Source organism: Podarcis vaucheri (genome assembly GCF_965113315.1).
Source record: "Podarcis vaucheri genome assembly, chromosome: 13".
Classification (NCBI taxonomy): Eukaryota; Metazoa; Chordata; class Lepidosauria; order Squamata; family Lacertidae; genus Podarcis; species Podarcis vaucheri.
In genome coordinates this window covers 9,929,146-9,954,883 of record NC_138751.1, presented here as the reverse complement: position 1 = coordinate 9,954,883, position 25,738 = coordinate 9,929,146, and the positions used below count along the sequence as shown (strand labels likewise).

Here is a 25,738-nt window from a genome sequence, read left to right as displayed (position 1 = left end):
GTTGTAATAAAAAGAGAGAGGTTGCAAACCCGGACACGCACTTCTGGGTTTGACGTGTTTGTAATCCAAAACATATGCAAACCAAGACGTAGGCAAACCGAGGTACCACTGTATATTGGCAGTAACTAACAAAAGAAAACCATTTTCTCCCCAAACTTTGCTTTCTTCCTTCTTTTACCCTCCTTTTTATTTTATTATCTCAGCAGTTTTCAAGTTTTTTTGCCAACCATTCACACTGAATGCCTTTGCGTTTGTTGCCAGAATATCCGTTGAACTGAATGCCGTTGGGAAACAATGAGAATTCATTCTGCTGGTAACAAATTCAAACCTGAACCTGGATGCTCTTTACCTAAATTGTTTTAGTCACTGATACTATGTAATGAACACTGTTGCTGTTTGATTCAGAGGGGAGTGAATAGAAGGAGCAGAAAGAGGAAAAGGAAGGATCAACATTAGCAAAATAATAACGGTGTTTGTGTGGGCAGAACATCCACCTTTTGTTTGGGGGTAGCATGTATTTGACTGAGCACACAAAAGGTCACTGGTTCAATCCCTTGCATCTCCAGATAGGATTAGGAATGTCCTCTGTCTGAACCCTTGGCAAGTCTCTACCCATCAGTGCCAGATGCACCAAAGGTCTCTCTCAGTACAATACACCCTCCCATGTTTCTAAAACCTTTCTACAGTCCCATTTCAAATCATCAGTGCTTGGAAATCCCAGAAAACTTAATTCTCTGACCAATGACATCTTTCAGGGCCTCCTTGACCTGCTTGTTCCTCAAGGTGTAGATGAACGGGTTGAGTAGCGGAGACACCACATTGTTCAGAACACCCACCGTTGTGCTGAGGTCCAATCCCCCACTCTGCCTTGGTTTGACATACATAAAAATGCAGCTTCCATAGGTGATGAAGACAACCAGAAGGTGGGAGGCACAGGTTGAGAAGGCTTTCTGCTGCCCTGCCTTTGAAGGGATGTACATGATAGTAGAAATAATCTTAATATATGAAACTATGGTCACAGTTAAAGTTCCCAGGACACTGAAAGTGGCCAGGAGAAAATCAAGCAATTCTAGGGACTGAGTATCAGTGCAAGCAAGCTTTACCAATGGCAGATTATCACAGAAGAAGTGATTGATGACATTTGGGCCACAGAAGGGTAAACGGAACAACAAAATAAGAGGAACAATAAGGTATAGGAAACTGAATATCCAAGAACCCAACACTAAGTGGGTACAGAGACGACTGTTCATGATGGTTGTATAGCGAAGTGGATTACAGATGGCCACGTATCTGTCAAAGGACATAGTAGCCAAGAGGAAGAATTCAGTGGTCCCCAGTATGAAATAGAAAAAGGACTGAGTGAAACAGCCTGCAACAGAAATGGTTTTGTCATCAAAGGCCAGGTTGAGCAAAACCTTGGGGATGGTGGAAGAGGTGAAACCAATTTCCAAGACAGAGAAATTTCTGAGGAAGAAATACATGGGGGTCTGGAGACGATGGTCAAGCAAGGTGATGGAGATGATGAGGACGTTCCCACCAATGGTCAAGAAGTAGATGATGAGGAGAAGTATGAACAGGAGAAGTTGTAGCCACCGGACACTGGTGAAGCCCACAAGGATGAATTCAGCAACTATGGTAGACTTGTTTTCCATTGTAGGCATTCATCATTCATTTGTAGAGAAGGTTTTCTAGAAAAGAAAAGAAATCCAATTGGTAATGGAAAACTCAAGATGTCTCCAGCCATTGTTATAATGTCTAAAGGCAGCATTGACAGCAATCTGTAGGGAATGCTGAAATATGAGCAACCAAGAATAAAGCAATTTGGAAAATGAAACAATGGGAGGAATTAATCAGTGTATGTTAAGTTAAACATTTATATCTTTCTCAAATAGTCAACACATTGACCTTCAGTCTTTACAGATCCAGGATCTGCTTTTAAGGCAAATATACATTTATGGACCTATTTCTTAATATTTGCCATATATTTTCTCCTGTTGCAATCCACCTTGGAACAGGTCATGATCTATTAGTGGCTACTGACCCACTAGCTGAAGATTGGTTGATTATTTAATTTATTCTCCACTTAATATATTAAAAATATCTCCAAGCAGTGTACAAAAATCTCAAGCAACCACAGACAACTTAAACAAAATATTACAAAAATATACAGTTACATATAAAAATGTTACATTAATACAACTCTCAGCCCCCAGGTTTTCACCCAGGGTCGAAACAAACTCTCACCTCACCCACAAAAGTTCCACAATGATAACAGTTCCAGGTCTCTCACTCTAGACTTGTTTCTTATAGGCAGGCCCAAGGTGGATGGTTCTTCCTCAAGCTGCCCACAGCAGTGTCCCATTCAGGCCAGTGGAACACACAGAAAGAAGGAAAGAGCGGCGAGAGGAAAATTTGTGGGGACTGGGGTGGGGAAAAGAAGGAGAGATAAATCTTTCAAGCTGCTTCTCGTGCCTGTATAAATAATGATCATCTTTCTTGGTTCAATAAGAATGACATCATCATGCTTGCCAAAGTTTTTCCTCCTTTGCTCTTGTAACTATTCCCATTGAGGTTAATTGGTGAATACCATAACTAAATTCACTAGAGAATTCACTTTGTGTACGGGGATGTGGGAGGCAGGGACTGTTTTACTTCGAAGCTGGGATTCATTTAGTTTATTTTACCCCTATTCATGAATCACTGCCAATAAAATATCTAGAATATATTTTACATAATAAAAGCACTGATGATAAAACAATTACAACAGTTTTGTATGTAAAACATTTTTTTAAATGCCATATATAGAGTCAATTTCAAATTCAATGTAGATACAGCCAGGGATGATAAAAAAATCTCCACTTAAATGCCTTGAAAAAGAAGGTCATCAGTTGGTGCTTTGAAGACAACACAGGTGGTCACTGTCAGGCATGAAATGGGAGAGAGTAGTGCCACCACACTAAAGACCTAATTTCTACATCACACGGAACTGACATCTTGTTAGGGTGGTATCAGTTGGCTATCTAATGAATGCAAAATTTTTGTTGGGATGCTTTGTTAATTTTGTTTGATTTGGCCAATGGACCAATGGACAGTGCTGGCCCTACCATTGGCTGGAATGAGAGGGCCACTTCATGCAAGGATGGTGAGCAGCAGGGAGCAATGATGTCAGAGACCAGGCTGAGGAATACTGCTCTGATGAGGAATGGTGGGAGCCGCCCCCTGCTCCTGACCAGGACTGTGAAGCTGCCCAGGAGCAGTGGAGCAGTATAGATTTGAAGCAGTGGTTTGCAGAGGGGCATAGCTCTGAAGACAAAAGTTGGGACGAACTGGGGGTGGTGGTGGTGAACAGCTAGGAGAAGAAGAACTGGGAGAGAGAGAGAGAGTTATCTGACTCTCTCTCTTGAAAGCCCACATCCGCCCAGCCCAAGATCACAGCGAGCAGATAAGGTGGCAGCCCAGAAAGCGAAGCGGTTGCGAGATCAGGTTGCAAGGCGCGGAAGTGACTAGAGAGGAAGTGGGTGGAAACCTTAATTGGGAACACCATCATTCTGAGAATGGCTGCTTTGTTCTTTTGCTGTGATCATTCAAGACTCTTTAAATGGTACACAACTCTTTTTGCTTTGTTCTGCTTATCTCCAGCCAAAGCGGGGAGGAAGCCGAGTCCCCAAAGCCTGACAAATGGTGAGGTGTTGAAGGGCAAAACTTTGTGTGCCACATGGTCTTTCCTTTAACCTCCTAAACTAGCACAGTGCCCTCAGGTGACTGAACAGACATTTCTAACAAATGCTCCATTCATAACAATTGAACAAATAGTCAGCCTTGTTTTCTGTGTTGTCCTTCAACTTAGGGAAGGTGTTTTTCAGCAAATACTGTATCGTGTTTCTCTTCTAGCTCCCAACATCATGTCTCATGCTGTTCCACAGGGTCCTCCAACCTTCTAGAGCAGACTTGAAGGGAAGTATGGGACAATGTAGAGAGAAGGAAAGAACAGGAATTACCTTCTCCTCCCCTTTGATGAAATATTCCTCAAAATCAATAAGCCTTCTGTTATGTACTGTGTTGAATAGGATCCAAACTGAAGCAGTCTGATTGGTCCTAGAACAATAGGATCCAAATTGCAGCACTCTGATTAGTCCTAGAACAATAGGATTCAGAATGCAGCAGTCTGATTGGTCCTAGAACAATGCAGCAGTATGATTGGTTGGCAGGAACCACCGAATCCTGCTCCAGATAGAAGTGAATCCACAACCTGATTGGCTTACAGTAGAATTCCGGAATTAGCCAGTCATGTGCAGCCCATTGTGTAAATAATGTATATAAAGCAGATACTGTGAGGGGACTTCCATTCATTCCTCCTCACCACTATGTGCTGAATAAAGAGCATGAAATCACTTTGCGACTCTGAGTATATTTCACCTTCTGCAAGCAAAGACACATCAGTATGGTTGTGGAACTCAAGTGACCATTCAAGTGTCACTTTTCCCACACAGCATCAAACCCCAAAAAGTGTCCACTGTCTCACGCCTATGAATTATGTATGCACATATGTAACTATGTATGTATGCATTTTCTGTCTTTCTTCATGGAGCTCAAGGCGATATATGTTGATTCTCCTCCACACTTTATCCTCGCAAGAAGTCTGTGAAGTAGGTAAGGCTAAGAAAGATTGACTGGCCTAAGGGTCACACAGGGATCTTACAAGTTGAGTGCAGATTTAAGCCTGAGCTATCCAGTCCCAGTCCAATACTCTTAACTACTAAACCACACTCCTTACAAACTTCATACCACAACTTCCTGAATTCCTGTTTTGGAATGTAGGCTAGTGGGGAGTTCTGTGTCCAGATTATCTGTATTTGCTCTTTTCTTGAAAATGTCTCACATTTCCTGAATACAGTGTTGGTGAATCAGTGCTCTCTCTCTCTCTCTCTCTCTCTCTCTCTCTCTCTCTCTCACACACACACACACACACACACACACACACACACACATTTCCCACATACATGTTGGTGGTAAGGAAAAAAATATGGTATTAAAAGGAGAATTCCTTCAATGCCAATATCCAGATTTGGGGCAAGTGCTCTTTGGTGAGAGAACCGCAGCAGAGATTTAAAATTGCAAACTGTGCAGCAAAGTAAAGAGTGGAAATATAGGCCATTAGACCTTTAAAATATGCCCTTGTGAGTTCCTTCCAAAATTCCCCTCTTCCATTATGATAGAAAAAGACCCTGTGTCTGGTAAGTTAAAGAAATTGTTTACTTACAAACTTTCCAAAGGTCAGGTTCATGTGCTTTTCCATACAGCATTCAAAAAAATGTGGCACAGGCAGTAAAACTTGGCTTAGTTACAGTGGTGAAGTTTCTTAAATAATTGGTATAGGAACACAAGAATGTCTCGTAAGAGCCACACAGTCTGAACTTGGAGAAACTAGTTCAGACCTCTTTCACCACTGAACGTCTCTGGTTGACTGAAGTACAACAGTAGGCCTGTGTGAGGTGGAGGGAACTAAGACTGGCAGGACAGCTTACACCATGGCATTAACCCCTTCATGCATTAATTTAACTTAAGCATATTGCTTATATGAAGCTGGTTATCCCACAATATATTACCAGAATATAAATGACATTGAGTTCCTAGAAGTTGACAAAAGAAAGTTAGTTTCTAAGTACAGCTTCAGCAACCATATGTATCAATACTTACTGTTTAGTATTATTTTTTTGCTCTGATATACCTGAATCACCCTTCGAAAATGAAACAAGCTGTCTAATTGTTGCTCTCAAAGCATCTTGAACCTGTTTATTCCTCAGGCAGTATATGAATGGGATCAGAAGAGGAGAGACAACAGTGTTTAGAACAGCCACCCCTTTCCTGAAGCCTAACTCACTGGTCCCTCTTGGTTTTATGTACATGAAAATGCAACTGCCATAAGTGATGGAGACCACAGTGAAGTGAGAAACACAAGTGGAGAAAGCCTTTTGCCTTCCTGCGGTTGACGGGATGTGCATGATGGTGCAGATAATATTGATGTAGGACACAATGTTTATGGCTAAGGTCCCAAGGAGAGAAAGAGCAGCAATGAGGAAACTGAGGAGCTCCAGCAGACTTGTGTCGGCACATGCAAGTTTCATCAGTGGTCCATTGTCACAGAAAAAATGGTTGATGGTGTTTGGGCCGCAAAAGGGCATCCAAAATAATACAACTGCAGGAACGATGATCAGCAACAATGCCCCAGCCCAAGACCAGAGCACTAGCAATGAGCAGATCCGATTGTTCATGATGGTAGAGTAGCGAAGAGGGTTGCAGATGGCCACATACCTGTCAATGGACATTGCTGCCAGCAGAAGGAACTCTGTGGTTCCCAGGACAAAGTACAGAAAGGTCTGTGTGAAGCAACCAGCTAGAGAGATAGTCTTCTGGCCTATGGCTATGTTGGCCAAAGCTTTAGGAACAATGGCACTGGTATACCCAATCTCCACAAATGCAACATGTCGTAGGAAGAAATACATTGGGGTGTAGAGCTGTTGATTTGCCAGTGTTATTAGAACAATCAGTATGTTTCCCATTATTGTCAAAAGGTATATCCCCATTAGCAGTAGGAAAAGAATAATTTCAAGTTCATGGTTGCCCGTCAAGCCCAAGAGTATTAATTCTCTCACCATGGTGTTGTTCCTCATTTTAGGCACATCTCTGTAAGTAAAGGGACACCAATCATTTCAATACTGACCATTTAAAATAAGGACAAATGGTTCAGCTTTGATTCTTGCATTGCCACTAATATCATGAAGTATTGGATCATCTCAGGGGTTGCAGTAATGGACTTTGGGCTTTCAAATTTCAGCAGCACCCTGTGTGATGCCAAAATTTGGCACCCCACCACCTCTGGCCTTCATTATAAGTTATTGCTGTGGTGCCCTCTGTGCCATCCTCTCAGCTCAGCATTCAATGCGGATGAACGGGCTGTGCTCCCCTGAATCCACCTCTGTTGGTTGTCAGCCACAGGCAAGCTGATGGCTGTTCTCTGTTGTGTCTTTCCCTCCACCCACCCTATATCTGGTAGTCAATGATCTGCTGTCTCTGTCCAAAAGGACTCATAACTACCATGTAAACCAGCCTTCACTAATGTGGTGTCCTCCAGATTTTTTGGACTACAACTCCCATTATATTCGGCAAGCACATAAATGTACCATAAAGCCTTAATCAGTTTCTGTTCTCATTTATTCTTCCAGCTAAAGATGCAGGTTGTTTTTGTTTTGTATCATGCCATTCAGAATTTATGTATATACCATATATTTCAGAACAGTCTCTCTCATATAGAATGTGACAGTCCTTCAGATACTTTGCTCTCGGGCTATTTAGAATGGTATGGATTAGGGATGGGGAACCTGTGACTTTCTCGATAATGTTAAGACTCCCACTGCAATCTTCCATGACTATTGGCCATGCTGGGTGAGGCTGACGGCAGTTGGAGTGTAGCAACATCTGGAGAAAAACAGGTTTCCCTTACCTGGAATCCAAAGCAGAAGATTTTCATTGCACACGGGGGTGTGTGTGTGTCCTGGAAATATTAAAAGTTGATGTTCCATCCCCAGCAGACCAATGAATTAGTGCAGGCCCCTCTAGGTCACCATCCAAAGGCTCATCATAATCAATTCCATACACGATCTAATCTAAATGATGTTGTAAATATGCATGCATGTACAATCAGTTCCCTTTTTAATTTTTTGCAATACTTCGCAACACTTCTTGTACTGCCAAAACATGAGGTTGTAGTGAAATACTCACCAATTACCAGTAAAATCAAATTAGGGAGGAAAGACTATGCTCTTATTTTCACAAATGCAAACCAAGTTGTTGGAACCTGCGGGTTATGATGGTGAAGAGTAAACCATCAGTTGTGATGGTGGCAATCTTCCTCTGCTAACTAAGTAAATGGACCCTAGGCTCCCACTCCCTGTTTTCACAACCCATGAACATGCCACATCCTTAACGCTTTGTGGAGGATTACTTGCTTGCTTTCTGCACAAACTAGTTACCTTAGTAATATTTTGCTGCATTGGTGAAGACTGAAGCAATCTCTAGGTGCTGGTTCATGTTCCTAAGCACATGATGCAAGAGGTATTCACTCTTTGCTTGTTAGGATACACAAGGGACATGCATATTGCTTCTCTAAAGAGCAACAGACTTATTGTTAGTTGTATGAAAATTGCTCAGGAGGGCTTCCCATAGGCACCTGGTTGGACAAGATGGGACTTTGGCCGAATCCATCACATGCTCTAATGTTCTGCAAATGACATGTAGTGTAATGGCTTGGGTCTCTCCGACACACGCATGACGACTCTGGCAGTTCATTATTTCAGATTTATTAATCAAATAACAAACCCTGGGTCAGAGCTCAGCTAGGCTTTGGCATCATCCGATGGCACAGTTGCAGGAACTAAGCTCTGCCCCCTTTTCACCCAATAGGAAAAAACCCCACCTTCTCTTCCTTTCCTTTTCGCGCTTCTCGTAAAGTCTCGTGACCCTATGAGATTTTGGAGAGAGCACTGCTGGTGTTCTTGTGTCCGAGTCCATGTCTGAGCTGACAAGCTGCATTCTTTCCCTCTGGCTCTCCCTTCCGGTATCTCTGTGCTCAGAGATCGTTACTGCTGCTCTCTGCAGATTCTCTCCCCCCCCCACATTCCATTCCTAGCTGCTCTCTCTCTATGTTATTTTCCTCATTCCCTGTCAGCGAAGGAGCGTAGCTGACATGTAGGTTGCCTACCTAAGCTTCACTTACCTATACTGAGCTTGTACAATATGATGTGATTCCATGAATATTGTCATAACCAGGCCTTCTATGGCCCACTGCATTCAGTTTTATAATCCTTCTCCAGGCCAGAAGTGAAATAGACATTAACAGAATAAATAAATAAAAAATAAGATGAATCTGTTAGAATTCCTGCTCCATGATTGCAGTCATGGGATTGTTGTCTTTCACGTGACATTATATGTTTTGACTCCACAGAGTGGGAAGTGACAGAGACAGGATGTTTATGTTACTGTGTTCCGTGAAGTGGGACTATTGTCCTTTGTTCCTCTCTCTTTGCTGTCTGATGCTAGAGAGAGCGGGAGCTATGTTGCAGTGCTCCGTGTGTGTTTATATGTAAATAAAGTAGATTAGCCAAAGCGCTGAGTTGCTGAGGTCTGTCACGCGAAATGCGCAAACTCTGCGGATCCCTAAGTGTGCCGGTGTTGGTTGGCATCGGTCGCTGTGATGTTTAGGCTGAAGAAAGCTTATGAAGCTCCCAAATGATCAACCAGGAGGGAGGGAGCATGCCAGTTGGGCATGTGTCTCTGCCAGGGTCCTATTTGAGTGTAGGCTGAACTCCTGGCAGAATCTACCCCACACAATATGACACAGAGGGACAAATTTGGTGGTGGAGGATATGAATGGAGGGTGTGAATGTCATGAGGAGAAGGGCTTATGCTTTTGGGCACACTGAAATGGATTGGCTGTACCTGAATGTTCATAAAATGGTGGCGGGGGTGGGGAAGCTGGTTATCCATAGGCAGGAAAGGACTGAATGGGCAATGAATGGAGAAGGAGAAACACAAGGGAATGTTTCATGGCTGAAGAGAAGGCTGGATTGGGAAGATGTAGGGAACTAATGGAGCAAGGGACCAAGAAGAAAGGGAAATCTGAGGGAAACTCACAGCATTTTTTTTAAAAAAAAGATATTTATTAAAGTTTCCAATTTTTAACAAACAAAAAGAAAAAACAAACATAAAAATATTAAAAACACATAAATTTCATAACTTGTTTTCTTATAACTTATTTCCCCGACCTCCTCATACCGCCCCTTCTTGTATACCCAGTTTGAGTTGTTTATACAGCAAATCCTTATCTCAACATCTTAAAATGTTATAGCTTTAAATTCTTACTTACAAAAAGAAAGTCATTTTATCATAATTACAGCTTGAAACCACTTAAGTTCAATCCAACATCATTCAACATTCCTTAATTTTACAATATTTTTGTAGATAGTCCTTAAATTTTTTCCAGTCTTCTTCTGCCGACTCTTCTCCCTGGTCACGGATTCTGCCAGTCATTTCTGCCAGTCCCATACAGTCAATCAGCTTGAAACTCACAGCAATTAATGTCTGTAGGCATTATATGCTAAGGTATTTAGTTGCGAGAGGCAAGCGTATCAGAGCTACATAAGGCCACTCAAAGTGAGTGAGGTTAACTTGGACACAATGCATTGTGCATAAAAAGCAATGGATTCCACAAATTTACACAATTTCCTATCTGAGAAAAGGAGAAGATGGGCCAACCAGATTTCACACACAGAACTTTATCAGATCTATTTCAACATTATATATGGGACAGCACCTTCCACTGTGTCCAAGTAAAGCCATCTAGGTTAACAAATGAAGAGCAGGCTAACTTCTGGGACTCTGGGGGAATGATGGATGGACTACACAAGCACCCAGCATCTGGTACCTGAGGCAGATTCCTCACACTGTCTAGTAGTAGGGCCAGTTCTGAGTGGCTTGATATATCTTGCTAGTTCTTTAGCTGCAAACTCCGGTTTAATAGATTTTGCTGGCTTTCAACATCATGCCTCAATGCTTCTTCTTTGGAGTCTAATTCTGATAAACTTCTGATTATTTTTCATGACTACATGGCTCACTTTTCCAGTTGACATTGCTGGAGTAAGATTTCAAAATCAATTCTGTACCTGTGGGAAATTATTTATTTGTTTGTCTTTAATATACAATATCAGGGGACACAGAAAGGGCTGAACTCCTCAATGCCTTCTTTGCCTCAGTCTTCTCCGATAAAGAAAACAATGCCCGACCTGAAGAATTTGGAGCAAATGATTCAGCAGAGGAAACACAGCCCAGAATAACTAAGGAGATAGTACAAGAATATTTGGCTAGTTTAGATGTACAGTGGTACCTCGCAAGACGAACGCCTCGCAAGACGGAAAACCCGCTAGACGAAAGGGTTTTCCGTTTTGGAGGCGCTTCGCAAGACGAATTTCCCTATGGGCTTGCTTCGCAAGACGACAGCCCATAGGGAAATATCCGGGACAGCGGGGAAGCGCAGGGCGTCTTCCCCACTGTCCTCGGACCTCCTCCGAAGCCGGGCGGCGGGGAGGGAACACCTGCCCCCGCCGCCGGGCTTCGGAACGATGCTCCGAAGCCGGGCGGCGGGGCGGGAACACCTTCTGAAGGCGGGCGGGGGGCGAAAGTCTTTGTTCCCCCCTGCCTGCCTTCCCGGGAGAGCAGAGAAACACAGCGCGTTTCTCCGCTGTCCCGGAGGGCTTTTGAAGGCAGGCGGGGGGGGAGCAAATACTTTCACCCCCCGCCCGCCTTAAGAAGAGGTCCAGGACCTCTTCTGAAGGCTGGCGGGGGGCAAAAGTCTTTGTCCCCCCTGCCTGCCTTCCCAGGGGCTTTTAAATCGCCCCGGACAGCGGAGAAGTCCTCCGCTGTCCCGGGGCGATTTTAAAATGCCACCCGCCAGCATTTTAAGATCGCCCGAACAGCGGAGAAGTCCTCCGCTGTCCCGGGGTTTTTTAAAATGCTGGGGGTGGGAAGAAAAGCCCTTGTCCCCCCCCCCAGCCTTCAGAAGACTGTCCCCGGACCTGGTCTGAAGGCGGTTTCCCTAGGAACGCATTAATTGATTTTCAATGCATTCCTATGGGAAACCGTGCATCGCAAGATGAAAAACTCGCAAGACGAAGAGACTTGCGGAACGAATTAATTTCGTCTTGCGAGGCACCACTGTATTCAAGTCTCCAGGGCCAGACGAACTGCATCCAAGAGTATTAAAAGAACTGGCAGATGTGATATCAGAACCATTGGCAGTCATCTTTGAGAATTCCTGGAGAACAGGCGAAGTCCCGGCAGACTGGAGGAGGGCAAATGTTGTCCCTATTTTCAAAAAGGGGAAAAGAGAGGACCCAAATAATTATCGCCCAGTCAGTCTGACATCAATACCAGGGAAGATTCTGGAGCAGATCATTAAGCAAACAGTCTGTGAGCACCTAGAAAGGAATGCAGTGATCACCAATAGTCAGCATGGATTTCTGAAAAATAAGTCATGTCAGACTAACATGATCTCATTTTTTGACAGAATTACAAGCCTGGTAGATGAAGGGAATGCAGTGGATGTAGCCTACCTTGATTTCAGCAAGGCATTCGACAAGGTGCCCCATGATATTCTTGTAAAGAAGCTGGTAAAATGCGGTCTTGACTATGCTACCACTCAGTGGATTTGTAACTGGCTGACTGACCGAACCCAAAGGGTGCTCATCAATGGTTCCTCTTCATCCTGGAGAAGAGTGACTAGTGGGGTGCCACAGGGTTCTGTCTTGGGCCCGGTCTTATTCAACATCTTTATCAACGACTTGGATGACGGACTCAAGGGCAAACGACAGACTTTAAAACGACAGATTAGAGAACTGGGCCAAAACAAACAAGATGAACTTTAACAGGGAGAAATGTAAAGTATTGCACTTGGGCACAAAAAAAATGAGAGGCACAAATACAAGATGGGTGACACCTGGCTTGAGAGCAGTACATGTGAAAAGGATCTAGGAGTCTTGGTTGACCACAAACTTGACATGAGCCAACAGTGTGACGCGGCAGCTAAAAAAGCCAATGCAATTCTGGGCTGCATCAATAGGAGTATAGCATCTAGATCAAGGGAAGTAATAGTGCCACTGTATTCTGCTCTGGTCAGACCTCACCTGGAGTACTGTGTCCAGTTCTGGGCACCACAGTTCAAGAAGGACACTGACAAACTGGAACGTGTCCAGAGGAGGGCAACCAAAATGGTCAAAGGCCTGGAAACGATGCCTTATGAGGAACGGCTAAGGGAGCTGGGCATGTTTAGCCTGGAGAAGAGGAGGTTAAGGGGTGATATGATAGCCATGTTCAAATATATAAAAGGATGTCACATAGAGGAGGGAGAAAGGTTGTTTTCTGCTGCTCCAGAGAAGCGGACACGGAGCAATGGATCCAAACTACAAGAAAGAAGATTCCACCTAAACATTAGGAAGAACTTCCTGACAGTAAGAGCTGTTCGACAGTGGAATTTGCTGCCAAGGAGTGTGGTGGAGTCTCCTACTTTGGAGGTCTTTAAGCAGAGGCTTGACAACCGTATGTCAGGAGTGCTCTGATGGTGTTTCCCGCTTGGCAGGGGGTTGGACTCGATGGCCCTTGTGGTCTATTCCAACTCTATGATTCTATGATTCTATGAAATATATATAATAGCATAATAATATAATTTGTTACATATAATCAAAAGACAGAAAAAGAATTTTAGTTTATTATTTACTTATCATTTGCTATTTAAAGCCTTATCCTAATTCTGGCTGTATAAAGTTCCTTACAAAATATACAGGTCAATGTTATCTTGCAGTTTGTTCCACCCATAGTTAACAAAAAGGGTTCAATTTTTCAATAAATTGATTACTGTGTTGTCTTCTTCCTCACATGTTAACCAGATTTGTCACTTTAACCATATGAACATCCTCTCATAACAGCATTAATCGATCAGCCAGTGTCAGAAAACAAAGATTATTCTCACTGCAGCTGATTATTGTACAGGCAGCTTCTTGTAAATGAATGGCCATCTCTCAATGCAGTAAAATAAGTCAATAATAAACATAACCAAAAGGGATTAGTTGGCAAAACATAGTCTCTCATTTCATTTATTACATGAATTATCAACTTCCAAAAAGAATGAATGTTTTGCATTTGCAAAAAATTATATTGAATTTCATCTGATTTTTCTTATTTGATTTTTCTAAACAAAGGTATATATTTTACTCATGTATGGTACTCGAATATAACTGGCATTCAGATATTGAAAGAAATCAAGATTCAGGTTTCGAATGGGTGTCTCCATGGTCAGTGCTTAATATTAATGTTTATTCTGGTGTCAATTGAACCCCAAATCATCTTGAGTCCTTCCTAATAGCAACAAGCTGTCTACATGCTCCTCTCAAGGCATCCTGGACTTGTGTGTTCCTAAGGCAGTACATGAATGGGACAAGAAGAGGAGCCAGTACAGTGTTCAGAAGAGCCACTCCTTTGCTGTAGTCCACTTCACTATCATGGTTGGGTTTTATGTACATGAAAATGCAACTGCTGTAAGTGATGGAGACCACCGTGATGTGAGAAGCGCAAGTGGAGAAAGCCTTCTGCCTCCCTGAAGTGGATCGGATGCGCATGATGGTAGAGATAATGTGGACATAAGACACAGTATTTACAGACAAGGTCCCAAGGAGGGAGAGGGTAGCAGTGACAAAATTGAGGAGATTCAGCAGACTGGTGTCGGCACATGCAAGTTTGACCAATGGCCCATTGTCACAGAAAAAATGGTTGATGGTGTTTGGGCCACAAAAGGGCATCCGGAATAGTACAACTGCAGGAACGATGATCAGCAACAATGCCCCAGCCCAACACCAGAGCACCAGCAATGAGCAGACCCGATTGTTCATGACGGTTGAGTAGCGAAGAGGGTTGCAGATGGCAACATACCTGTCAATGGACATTGCTGCCAGCAGAAGGAATTCTGTGGTTCCCAGGACAAAGTGCACAAAGGACTGTGTGAAGCAACCAGCTAGAGAGATAGTCTTCTGGCCAGTAGCCATATTGTCCAGTGTTTTAGGAATAATGGCACTGGTATACCCAATCTCCACAAATGCAACGTGTCGTAGGAAGAAATACATTGGGGTGTAGAGCTGTTGATTCACCAGTGTTATTACAATTATCAGTATGTTCCCCATTATCGTCAAAAGGTATACCCCAATTAGCAGGATGAAAAGTATAATTTTAAGTTGATGGTTGTCCGTCAAACCCAACAATATAAACTCTCTCACCATGGTGTTGTTCATCGTTGTTGGCACTTCCCTAAAAGGAATGGGAAATCAAACCTTAGAGCTGTGTTAGCCTTTAAAAAAATCAATTTTAACTCTCTGCAATTGCCTAAGTGTGACTGTTTCGGATATCATGAAGAATTGGATCAGACCAGTAGATCTGTTTCAGTCCTTTAGAGACCCTACTCCCAGACTATTTTTTAAAAAAGTTTTTTATTAAATTTTAACAATGCAAAGTATAGAAAAAAAAATACAAAGACAAAGACAAAAAGAATATAAAGACACAAAATACATACTACAAAATACAACAATGCAAACATTAAGCACAAAAATACAAAATACAAAAATGCATACATTAAAAACTAATAATAAAAAGAAAAAGCACATATAGGAAAGACACAAAAATTCCCTCTTCCTTAATTTTACATCTTAAATTCACATATTTTCCTGACTTCCTCACATCCCCCGTTCTTGTATCCCTTTTAAAAGTTGGTTCAGCAAATTCATGGCCCATTAATTTATCTGTTGTTGGTTTAATCTTAGATTTTACCTTGTTGCTAGAACCCCAGCATTTCATTTCAATGTCATCAACATTCAGAAATTTTACAATATTTCTGCAAATAGGTTTTAAATTTCCCCCAATCTTCTTCCACTGAGTCTTCTCCCTGGTCTCGATACTCCCAGACTATTTAGATCAGAGATGGCCTTCCAAATATTATTGGACTTAAACCCCCATCAACCCTGAGTTGGAGTCCAGTGACATGTGAATAATCACAAGTTTACCATCCCTGGAACAGAACCAAAGCAACATATTTTCATTGAACTTGGATGGGTGGGTGGGACATGGGAATTGTCTGCACTGATATGTCCACCAAAGAAGGCCCTTGCCAGTTCCCATCCAAATGCTCTTCAAAGACATCTCCACATATGATGCATCACAATAACAATAAGCATAGCTAAATCTAAATGATTCTGTGAATAAGCATCTCATATGCAAAATCATTTTCTCTTACAAAAGCAAATACTTTGCATCACCTCATTTCATCACCAAAGGCTGTAGCAAAGTACTCACCTCTTAACATCAACTTAGAAAAGGGGGTGGTGTTATCATTTGTATAGATGCAAAGCTGGTTGCTAGAACTTTCAGGCCATGGTGATGACGCTGACATTCTTCCACTAACCAGGGAGATTGAACAATTGTAAAGATTTCTCTCCTTAAGCCTATTTTTTGTGTGGCCTCTGAACATGCCACATCCATAACACTTTGCCAAAGAGTCTTTGCTGTCTTGGCTCACAGACTAGTGACCTCGACAATATTTTGCATTTCTCCTTCTCTTTGCGCCAGGAGTGAACACTGAAGCAACCTGGCTCATGTCCTTAAGTGCTGGTTTGTGTCCCTAAGCACATCTCACAAGAGATATCCAGTCTTTGCTTGCTAACAATACACAGTAGACATGAATGTTGCTTCTCTAAGGAGCAACAAACTTATTGAGCGTCATATGAAATAGGGTCAGGCTGAAACCAATTGTGTGTGTGGGCTTCACATAGGAACCTGGTTGGCCATTGTGGGAACAAGATACTGGACCACAGGGGACTTTGGCCTAATCTGGCATTGTTCTTCATAGAACAACAACAACAACAACAACAACAACAATAATAATAATTTATTATTTATTATTTATACCCCGCCCATCTGGCTGAGTTTCCCCAGCCACTCTGGGCGGCTCCCAATCAGTGTTAAAAACAGTACAGCGTTACATATTAAAAACTTCCCTGAACAGGGCTGCCTTAAGATGTCTTCTGAATGTCAGGTAGTTGTTTATCGTTTTGACATCTGATGGGAGGGCGTTCCACAGGGCGGGCGCCACTACCGAGAATGCCCTCTGTCTGGTTCCCTGTAGCCTCACTTCTCGCAATGAGGGAACCGCCAGAAGGCCCTCGGCGCTGGATCTCAGTGTCCAGGCTGAACGATGGGGGTGGAGACGCTCCTTCAGGTATACAGGACCGAGGCCGTTTAGGGCTTTAAAGGTCAGCACCAACACTTTGAATCGTGCTAGGAAACGTACTGGGAGCCAATACAGATCTCTCAGAACTGGTGTTATGTGGTCCCGGCGGCCACTCCCAGTCACCAGTCTAGCTGCCGCATTCTGGATTAATTGCAGTTTCCGGGTCACCTTCAAAGGTAGCCCCACGTAGAGCGCGTTGCAGTAGTCCAAGCGTGAGATAACTAGAGCATGCACCACTCTGGTGAGACAGTTTGCGGGCAGGTAGGGTCTTAGCCTGCGTACCAGGTGGAGCTGGTAGATAGCTGCCCTGGACACAGAGTTAACCTGCGCCTCCATGGACAGCTGTGAGTCCAAAATGACTCCCAGGCTGCGCACCTGGTCCTTCAGGGGCACAGTTACCCCATTCAAGACCAGGGAATTCCCCACACCAACCTGCTCCCTGTCCCCCCAAAACAGTACTTCTGTCTTGTCAGGATTCAACCTCAATCTGTTAGCCGCCATCCATCCTCCAACCGCCTCCAGGCACTCACACAGGACCTATCATATTTTGGAAAGCCAGATACAGGGCATGACCCCATAAATAATAAATAATAAATGATGATGATGATGATGTAGTGTTGTGGCCTGCCATCGCCAATTACAGCCCAAGGGAATCAAGAGACCTGAGAACTCTCTTGCCAGCTGAAGGACTTGAATTTGGCCCACCTGCCACTGGCATCTTGCTGGGAAGGGGGCTGTGACATGGTGTTGGTGAGTGGGGAACCAAACATAATGGATACATAGACAAAATTGACACCATCTCCCCAGCACTGTGATGGGTCCTCTTCCTACAGGGCGACTGTGGTGGGTCATTGGCATCCCTGATTCCTATTGGTTGGGTAGTGGACAGGGGAATGAAAATAACATACAGTGGTGCCCCGCAAGATGAATGCCTCGCAAGACGGAAAACTCGCTAGACGAAAGAGTTTTCCATTTTGGAGGTGCTTCGCAAAACGAATTTCCTATGGGCTTGCTTCGCAAGACGACAATGTCTTGCGAGTTCCTGCTGGTTTTTTCCCTTCCCCCCTTTTTTCTAAGCCGCTAAGCCGCTTATCAGCTGATCCAATCAGCAGATAAGCCGCTAAAAGCCGCTAAAAGCCGCTAAAAGCCGCTAATAGCGCTAATCCGCTAATCCGTCAATGGGCTTGCTCCGCAAGACGAAAAAACCGCTAGACGAAGAGAATTTCGTCTTGCGAGGCACCACTGTAATTGGAAATTTAAAACAAAAGTTTATATGCCAGATCTGAAGTATCTGCAGTGGCCTTAAAGGGACAAGACACACTCCCCAAAACAAATCTATGTTCAATGGACCCTTTGCATGGGGGGGGGGTAGGAACCACACAGCATGACTCCGTACATCCAAATGCGTAGCGTATATATGGTAGACCTCCATCCGCAGGCATAGCTTACACAATAACATAAAACAAACAAAAAACATTATAAAATTTATTTATGAGAAATTGATATCAAGTGATATCAAATTTATATCAAAATTTGAGATTTCAAGGGAAACGGGTGGGGCTTCTGCTACTTTAAGTCTGATGACTGGTAATCCCTTTATTTTGCTTCCCATCCCTGCTGTAAATAAGATAAAAAAGATCAAAAGTTAAGTGGCTTTTCTGCTCCTTCAGGGACCAAAGCGAAGGTCCCTAGAGCATGATGATGAACTAAGAGCTAATATCTGTTGCGCTAAATGCTTGCTTAGGGACATGAAGCTGCAGCATTGCCTATAATATGTTGCATCTAAGAAGTAAAGACTGAATATCCTTTGCACTATCTGCTCAAGGACCTGAATGGGTACCATGAAGATAGCCAGGTAATAACATTGCAGAGATTGCTGGAATGCAGATTGCTGAGAATATGGTTATGGTCCTTTGGTTTTGCTTAGACAGCAAGAGAAGGTCTCTCCTTCATTGGACCTGAGAGGTCATAGCTCCATGGCAGAGCATATATTGCATGCAGAAGGTCCCAGGTAGCCATAGATGGGCTTTTATTCATTCCATGTTTAATTTGTACATATCGCCCTGATCCAGTAGCCTATTCTAACATTGTTATGGTTTTATGTTCCTATGTTCTTAAGACCTTGCTTTTATTTTGTGGAGAGAAGAATGTAGATACAAAACTTTTGGAAACCAGGAAAAAATGGATGTGAACATTTCAGTTAGGTCAGTTGGTTAGAAGGTAAAGGTAAAAGGTAAAGGACCCCTGGATGGTTAAGTTCAATCAAAGGTGACTATGGGGTTGTGGTGCTCATCTTGCTTTCAGGCTGAGGGAGTCTGCATTTGTCTACAGACAGCTACTGGGTCATGTGGCCAGCATGACTAAGCCGCTTCTGGCACAACAGAACACCTTGATGGAAACCAGAGCCCCCAGAAACGCCATGGACTTTCCCGCTGCCTATTTATCTACTTGCACTGGCGTGCTTTCGAACTGCTAGGTTAGCAGGAGCTGGGACAGAGCAACAGGAGCTCAGTCCATTGTGAGGAATATGGTCATGGGTTCAATGTCCATATGGGCCTCCTGCATTGCAGAGGATTGGACAAGATGACCCTCTGGGTCAATTCCAACTCTACAATTCTATGATTCTATCATCTTCCAGTTCTATGATCTTCCCGTTAATGTGAAGTGCAAGAGGTGTGTCATTTACTCTGGTTTCTCTTCAGATTGCATAAATCTTTGGCCTTTGCTGATAATTTACTATTGAGTGTCAATGGAGATGACTTTAAACTTGTATTTAAATATTGTGATCCAAAATCAGTTACTGCATAGAAAATAGGACGTTCTTGTTTTCTTTCTTGGTAACTAATTGTGAAGCGTATGATTATTTAAAGCACTGTTTAAAAGAGGCATTTTTGTGTCTGCACTGTGTCTTTTGCTATCAAATTGCATGCGATGAGCCAGGGTATGGCCAAACTAGATGGCATGAGACAGATGTGAGGAAAGCATTCTGATTCTGACTTAACTGAAAAGCAGGTTGAGAGGTTGTGGTCAGGGGGAGAACAGTGGTGTAGAAGAGGCATCACAATTCTGGTTACAAAGTTCTAGAGGCTAACTAAGAATGGACATGACTTAGCATCTAAACTATAGATGGATCTAGGTCTGTTCCAGCAAATCACCTATTCAATCTCCTAGCAACCGTACAGCAGAGACCTGATGGCAAAACGAACAAACAAACAGCTACTTGAATTTAAAATGATTTATAGACATTGAATCCAGACTCTTCATTTCTCTTCATTTTACTTCTAGGAAAGTGCCAACAATGAGGAACAACACCATGGTGAGAGAATTCACACTTTTGGGATTTACAGACAGCCGACGAGTTGAAATTTCCCTTTTTACCCTCCTGCTTGGCATGTACATTCTGACAATAATGTGGAACACTGTGATTATCACAATCACACTTGTGAATCAACAGCTCAAAATCCCAATGTACTTCTTCCTAAGACACTTTGCAGTCTTGGAAATTGGATTTACCAGCACTGTCCTTCCAAAAGCATTGGGCAATATGGCCAATGGCCAACAGACTATCTCTCTACCTGGTTGTTTCCTACAGGTGTATCTATACCTGAGTGTGGGAACCACAGAGTTCCTTATGCTATCAGTCATGTCCATTGACAGATATGTGGCGATCTGTAACCCTCTTCGCTACTCAACCATAATGAATCATCGAACATGCTCAGTGCTGGTGCTCTTCTCTTGGGCTGGAGGATTTTTGCTCATGATGGCTCCTGCAATTATATTACTTCAATTGTCCTTTTGTGGCCCACATGCTATAGATCATTTTTTCTGTGACATTGAACCACTGATTAAACTTGCATGCGGGGACACAAGTCTCCTGGAACTGATGTTTCTCCTCAGTGCTATACTCTGTCTCCTTGGCACCTTGACCATAAATATTGTCTCATATACCATTATTATTTTCACCATTTTGTGCATCCCATCAACCACAAGGAGGCAGAAGGCCTTTTCCACTTGTGCTTCTCACATCATAGTGATCTCAATCACTTACGGCAGCTGCATTGTCATGTACATTAAACCCAGAGGCACAGATGAATTCGCATTTACCAAAGGGGTGGCTCTTCTGAACACTGTTGTGTCTCCTCTTCTGAATCCCTTTGTTTACTGCCTGAGGAACAGACAGTTCCAGGATGCCCTGAAGGCTGGATTTAAGGAGCTTGTTGGATTTTCTAGGACAAGGGAATAGAACCGACCTCAAATCACACATGAAAATCAGAGATCAACTTTGGAGCAAATTGGAAAAGCTTGCATTCGCTGGATTTCTTTCAGGGGTGAATATCAATTAGAGACTGATGTTGTATGTCAGAGAATGTCTAATATGGTCCATGCAGAGGTGGATTTAGGGGAGCACAACTTGTTCTGCCATACAGGGTGCAGAGCCTCAGGGGCACCACAGTGGGACATGGCAACAATGATGTAGAATGGAATGATGTGAGAGATGGGAGAACACAGAATTTTGGCATCACACTGGGTGCTACTGAAATTTGAGAGCCTAGGGTCCACCACTAGTCCATGTCAGCTGTTTCAATTTATACTGGTGTTTAAGAGGATCCTATTTACCTGCCATCTGAGAAGCTTTAAAATATGGAATTTTTGTAATCTTTCTTTGTATTTTTGTAACATTTTTTGAAAGTAAATCACATAGAACAGAATTTTTTGAAGTATGAAAAATGTGAAATAAATAAAACAAGTAAAGCTATGTAGCCTGACTGTATTGTATTTATTACAGAAGGGCCCTAACTCAGGGATGGAGCACTTGCTCTGTATGAAGAAGGTCTGAAGTTCAACCTCAGACATCTCTTTTTGATATTCTTTTTACTGATTTCCCCAAAATTTTACAAATTTATTTAAACTTCAATATATATTTTTCTTAAAATTTTGACTTCCCATCCTTAACTCCATGTTTTTATTCCCACCTTATACCTACTGCTTTATATAACATACTTTTATCTAATACAATTATTCTCTATTTCACTTATCAGTGTTTTCATTCCACTGCTCATAATTCATATATATATATATATATATATATATATATATATATATATATATATGCATTTTGTTTTATAATTTAGAATATTCATTTAAACACCCTTAAAATATCCATGACTTCCCTTCTTCTCATTCCATGGTTTATTTTGCACATCATAAATCCCTGCATATTGTAAATAAACTAAACCATTCACCATTCCATTATTACATCCATCAAACTTATTTACACTATTGAATTTATCTCAATGCTGCCCATATTTTCAAGTGTACACAATTTCTCCTCGTATATTCAATAAACATTTTCCAGTCTTCTTTAAATGAATGTTCTTCTTGTCCTTTCATTCTATATGTTAGGTCCGCAAGTTGTACATATTCCATCAGTTTAAGTCGCTATCCGTCTTTAGTTGGGACCTCACTTGTTTTCCATTTTTGGCCTAACAAAATGTGGCCTGCAGCATGGCCTACATAAATAACCTTCTTTTTTTTTTGACACTTGGGGATTTCTGTCTGAATTGTCCGCAGCACTCTGGGTTTTTTTGGGGGAAAGTACTTTTAAACATTTTTTTCCAATTCGTTATGGATTATTTCCCAATCCTCTTTTACCTGCTGCTCATAATTCAAATCCTGCCTTCATTTTAATTTGACTGTAACAGTTCTTCAAATACTCCCTGTGGCGTTTGCCGCCTACGTGGGTCATAAGGAAAGGGTTAAAATGAGTGTGATGTGATTGGCCAGTGGAAACTGATAGGGGGAGTTAGAGTGTGGGAGTTGTGTGAAAGTCAGTTGAGAGTTTAGAGTTGGAGAAGGAAGAGGGAGGAATAGTCTGTGGGTTGGTCGAGTTGTGTTGTGTGTGAGAGAGGGGAATTGTTAGGTGGAGTCAGATAGTTGGGATAATCAGTTTGAAGTTATTAGGAACAAATAGGACAGTTAAGGAACTAAGATTAAGAAACTGCCAAGAAAAATTGTCTGAAACCATAAGCTTGTTCATGCCTATAAAATAAACTTGATTATTTGTTAATGTTAACAACTGACTGAACTCCGTGTGTACCCGTGAGAAACGGGTTGGTGGCAGCGAAGAAAGCAATTACAGTGGTGGCACAGGGTCAATAGGCCGTCAAACATCCGGGGACCCTGTGTGATCGCCACACTCCCCAATAATAATAATAATAATAACTGTTCCGTGAACAGTTCAGCTCTTTTATCTCTTATTTTTGCTGTCAATCTTGCTATTTCCACACAGTCCATTAACCTTTGAAGCCATTCCTTCTTGGTTGGTTCTTCTCCTTCTTCCCATTTCTGCGTGTACAGGATTCTGGCTGCTGTTGTTTCATACATAATTACAACCTTGGGTATCTCCAGTTTGGGCTGAAAGAGAAACCCCTGCCTGTAATCCCAGAGGGTTCATTGCTACTCAGTACAGTGGTATCTTGGGTTAAGAACTTAATTTGTTCTGGAGATCCGTTCTTAACCTGGAACTGTTCTTAATCTGAGGTATCACTTTAGCTAATGGGGCCTCCCGCTGTCTCCGTGTGATTTCTGTTCTCATCCTGAAGCAAAGTTCTTAACTCGAGGTACTACTTTCAGGTTAGCGGAGTCTGTAACTTCAAGTGTCTGTAACCTGAAGCGTCTGTAACCCAAGGTACCACTGTATAGAATACTGAGCTGGATGGACCAATCTTACCAGATTGGGAAGCTGGTACTTTCTGTATCCAGAAACAGATGCTCTGCTACCGAAAAGTTGCTTGAGAACTGCCTCAATTTTACAAAGGGGTTTAGGGCATCAAATCCTTACATATTCCTCAAAGTGTGGTTGCAGTTTGGCTACTCTGAATGGGATAGTGGTGGTACGCATAAAACAGCTACAGACAGATTCAGGTCTACCTGACTATATAACATTTTGAACCTTTAACAGCACAAGTTGGCACAATTCAGACCGAGCCTTTTTGATATTCAGACAAATTATTAATGAGTGTTCCATGGTGGCTGTCAAACGCAGTCAAGCGTCAAATGGCAGCTATCAGATATGCAGACTAATTCATTGGCTAAAAAGCACACGTATGGCGTGGTGTGGTGGTTAGAATGTTTAGACTGTTGGGCTAGGACCTGAAAGTTCAGGGTTCAAATCTCACAGCGATGAAACTCCCTGGGTTCCTTGGTACAGAAAATTAACCTCAGCCTGCTCCACCTCACAGGGTTATTAGGAAGACAATTTGGGAAGGTTAGAACCATGTGCACCATCTTGAGGTCCTTGAAATAAAGGTGAGGCAGAAAGGCAATAAATATATAAATAAATGCTCAGTGAACCTTCGGCAAAATATTCATGGGATATCCCAGCCAATATCCGAGATCGAAACTCAGAGGAGAAAGGAGACGGTGAGAAGGAGCAAAATGATTTCAACTCTAGATCACAGAATAATAATCAGCCACATAGTATCCACATAGTAGCCACATAGGCATACCTTGTCCCTTATGGTCTAGTTTGTGGTCGTGTGATGTGGGCCTCTTGCATCAGATGTTTTTTAATGCTCTTCTGGGAAGCAAAGCTAAAGTCCTCCTTGGTGTATTCTGACAAAATTAGAGCTAATAGATCTTGTGGTGAATGCTGGCTTGGGGATCACCATTGCCTAGAAAAGGCCACCCCCATGCATCAAATCTGCACTTTCTGCTTAAGAAACAGAATGGGTACCATTGCATATCATAAGATTCTTCATTGTAGTGAAGGTGGAGAAATGCATGACATAAAATTTGCAGGGCTTGTTTTATGAGGTACGGAAGGGGGGATTTTCTTGAAAGTATGGAGGATATAGGCACCACTCACCAGAAAATTTGTATTCTGTATTGTAATGTATTTTGTACTGTGGTTCTAACTTTATTTGAATGTTTCATTTTTTGTTGCTAGCCTCCATGGGCTCATGAGAGAGGAAGGGGAGAGAATAAGAATTCTTAGTTAAAAGCGGAGTCCAAAAAGTTATACTCCTAGGACAAGTACTTCTGCCTGTGCAAAATATCCATCTTGTGCTTTGAACTGAAAATGTATCTCAGAATTCAGAGAAGTGTGTCCTCTGATCAATAACTCCCCATGAATTAGATTGCAGAATTTCCCTACATCCGCAGCCCCAGATTCAATAGTCACCACTTCCTAATAAAAGGATCAGGAAGCAGATGACGTTAAAGACCCCCAGATAAGAGCTTTGAGGGCCATTGCCCTTCAACTTGCAAAGCACTGGGCTAGATGGAGAAAAAGTCTGACCTTGTATAGGGCAGCTCCCTGATCTGCTTCTATAAACTTAAAACACTTTACTGGAATAGATGTGCATGGTTGGAGGCAGTAATATTTTTGCCAGTTGCGACTGAGGGCCACTGACCTGATTCATCAGGGCTCTTCTTTTGTAGTTAAGACCTTGTCTTTATTCCACAGAAGGAATAAAGTAGATGCAAAACTTCCAGAAACCGGGAGTGGGAAGAAAATACAGTAATGTGAATATCCTTCGGTTAATGTGAAATGCAAAAGGTGTGTATTTAGCTCAGAACTGACTTTTGAGTGTGAAAGTAGATGGCTTGAAACCTGTATTCTATATCTTGAGCTCCTAATTTGTTGTTTTCTTTTTTGCATATGTACCTTTAAGCTTATCCACCTTTGATTCCCACTCTGCCCTCGGCTCACCTGTGGCTCCTATAAGGGAAATGGCTTCTACTGGCTGGCTAAACAAGTGAGGGTAGCCAATGGGCTTCAATCCTCGAGGAGTTAGAAATTTCCCCTTCATGTGAAGACAGGTTCTGGTAGATTGAGCAGATAAAACCAACAGTGGATCC

The 25,738-nt window shown here is 42.5% G+C and overlaps 4 protein-coding genes across 4 annotated transcripts; 1 reads left to right on the top strand and 3 right to left on the bottom strand.

Moving 5' to 3' along the window:
- Positions 1–701: 701 nt before the first annotated feature.
- Positions 702–1,652, bottom strand: LOC309517575 (olfactory receptor 6E1-like; the record flags this gene model as incomplete). Its single annotated transcript, XM_082196792.1, has 1 exon — positions 702–1,652. The coding sequence occupies one exon, from the start codon at positions 1,650–1,652 to the stop codon at positions 702–704; it is 951 nt and encodes a 316-aa protein (XP_082052918.1).
- Positions 1,653–1,668: 16 nt separating this feature from the next.
- LOC309517574 (olfactory receptor 6E1-like) lies at positions 1,669–6,671 on the bottom strand (the record flags this gene model as incomplete). Its single annotated transcript, XM_082196791.1, has 2 exons — positions 1,669–1,688; positions 5,729–6,671. The coding sequence occupies 2 exons, from the start codon at positions 6,669–6,671 to the stop codon at positions 1,669–1,671; spliced, it is 963 nt and encodes a 320-aa protein (XP_082052917.1).
- Positions 6,672–13,946: 7,275 nt separating this feature from the next.
- On the bottom strand, positions 13,947–14,888 carry LOC309517573 (olfactory receptor 6E1-like; the record flags this gene model as incomplete). Its single annotated transcript, XM_082196790.1, has 1 exon — positions 13,947–14,888. The coding sequence occupies one exon, from the start codon at positions 14,886–14,888 to the stop codon at positions 13,947–13,949; it is 942 nt and encodes a 313-aa protein (XP_082052916.1).
- A 5,286-nt stretch (positions 14,889–20,174) lies between these two features.
- Positions 20,175–21,119, top strand: LOC309517572 (olfactory receptor 6C74-like; the record flags this gene model as incomplete). The annotated part of the gene is made up of 1 exon (XM_082196789.1): positions 20,175–21,119. One exon carries the CDS (start codon positions 20,175–20,177, stop codon positions 21,117–21,119), a length of 945 nt encoding a protein of 314 aa, XP_082052915.1.
- Between the last annotated feature and the right edge of the window lie 4,619 nt (positions 21,120–25,738).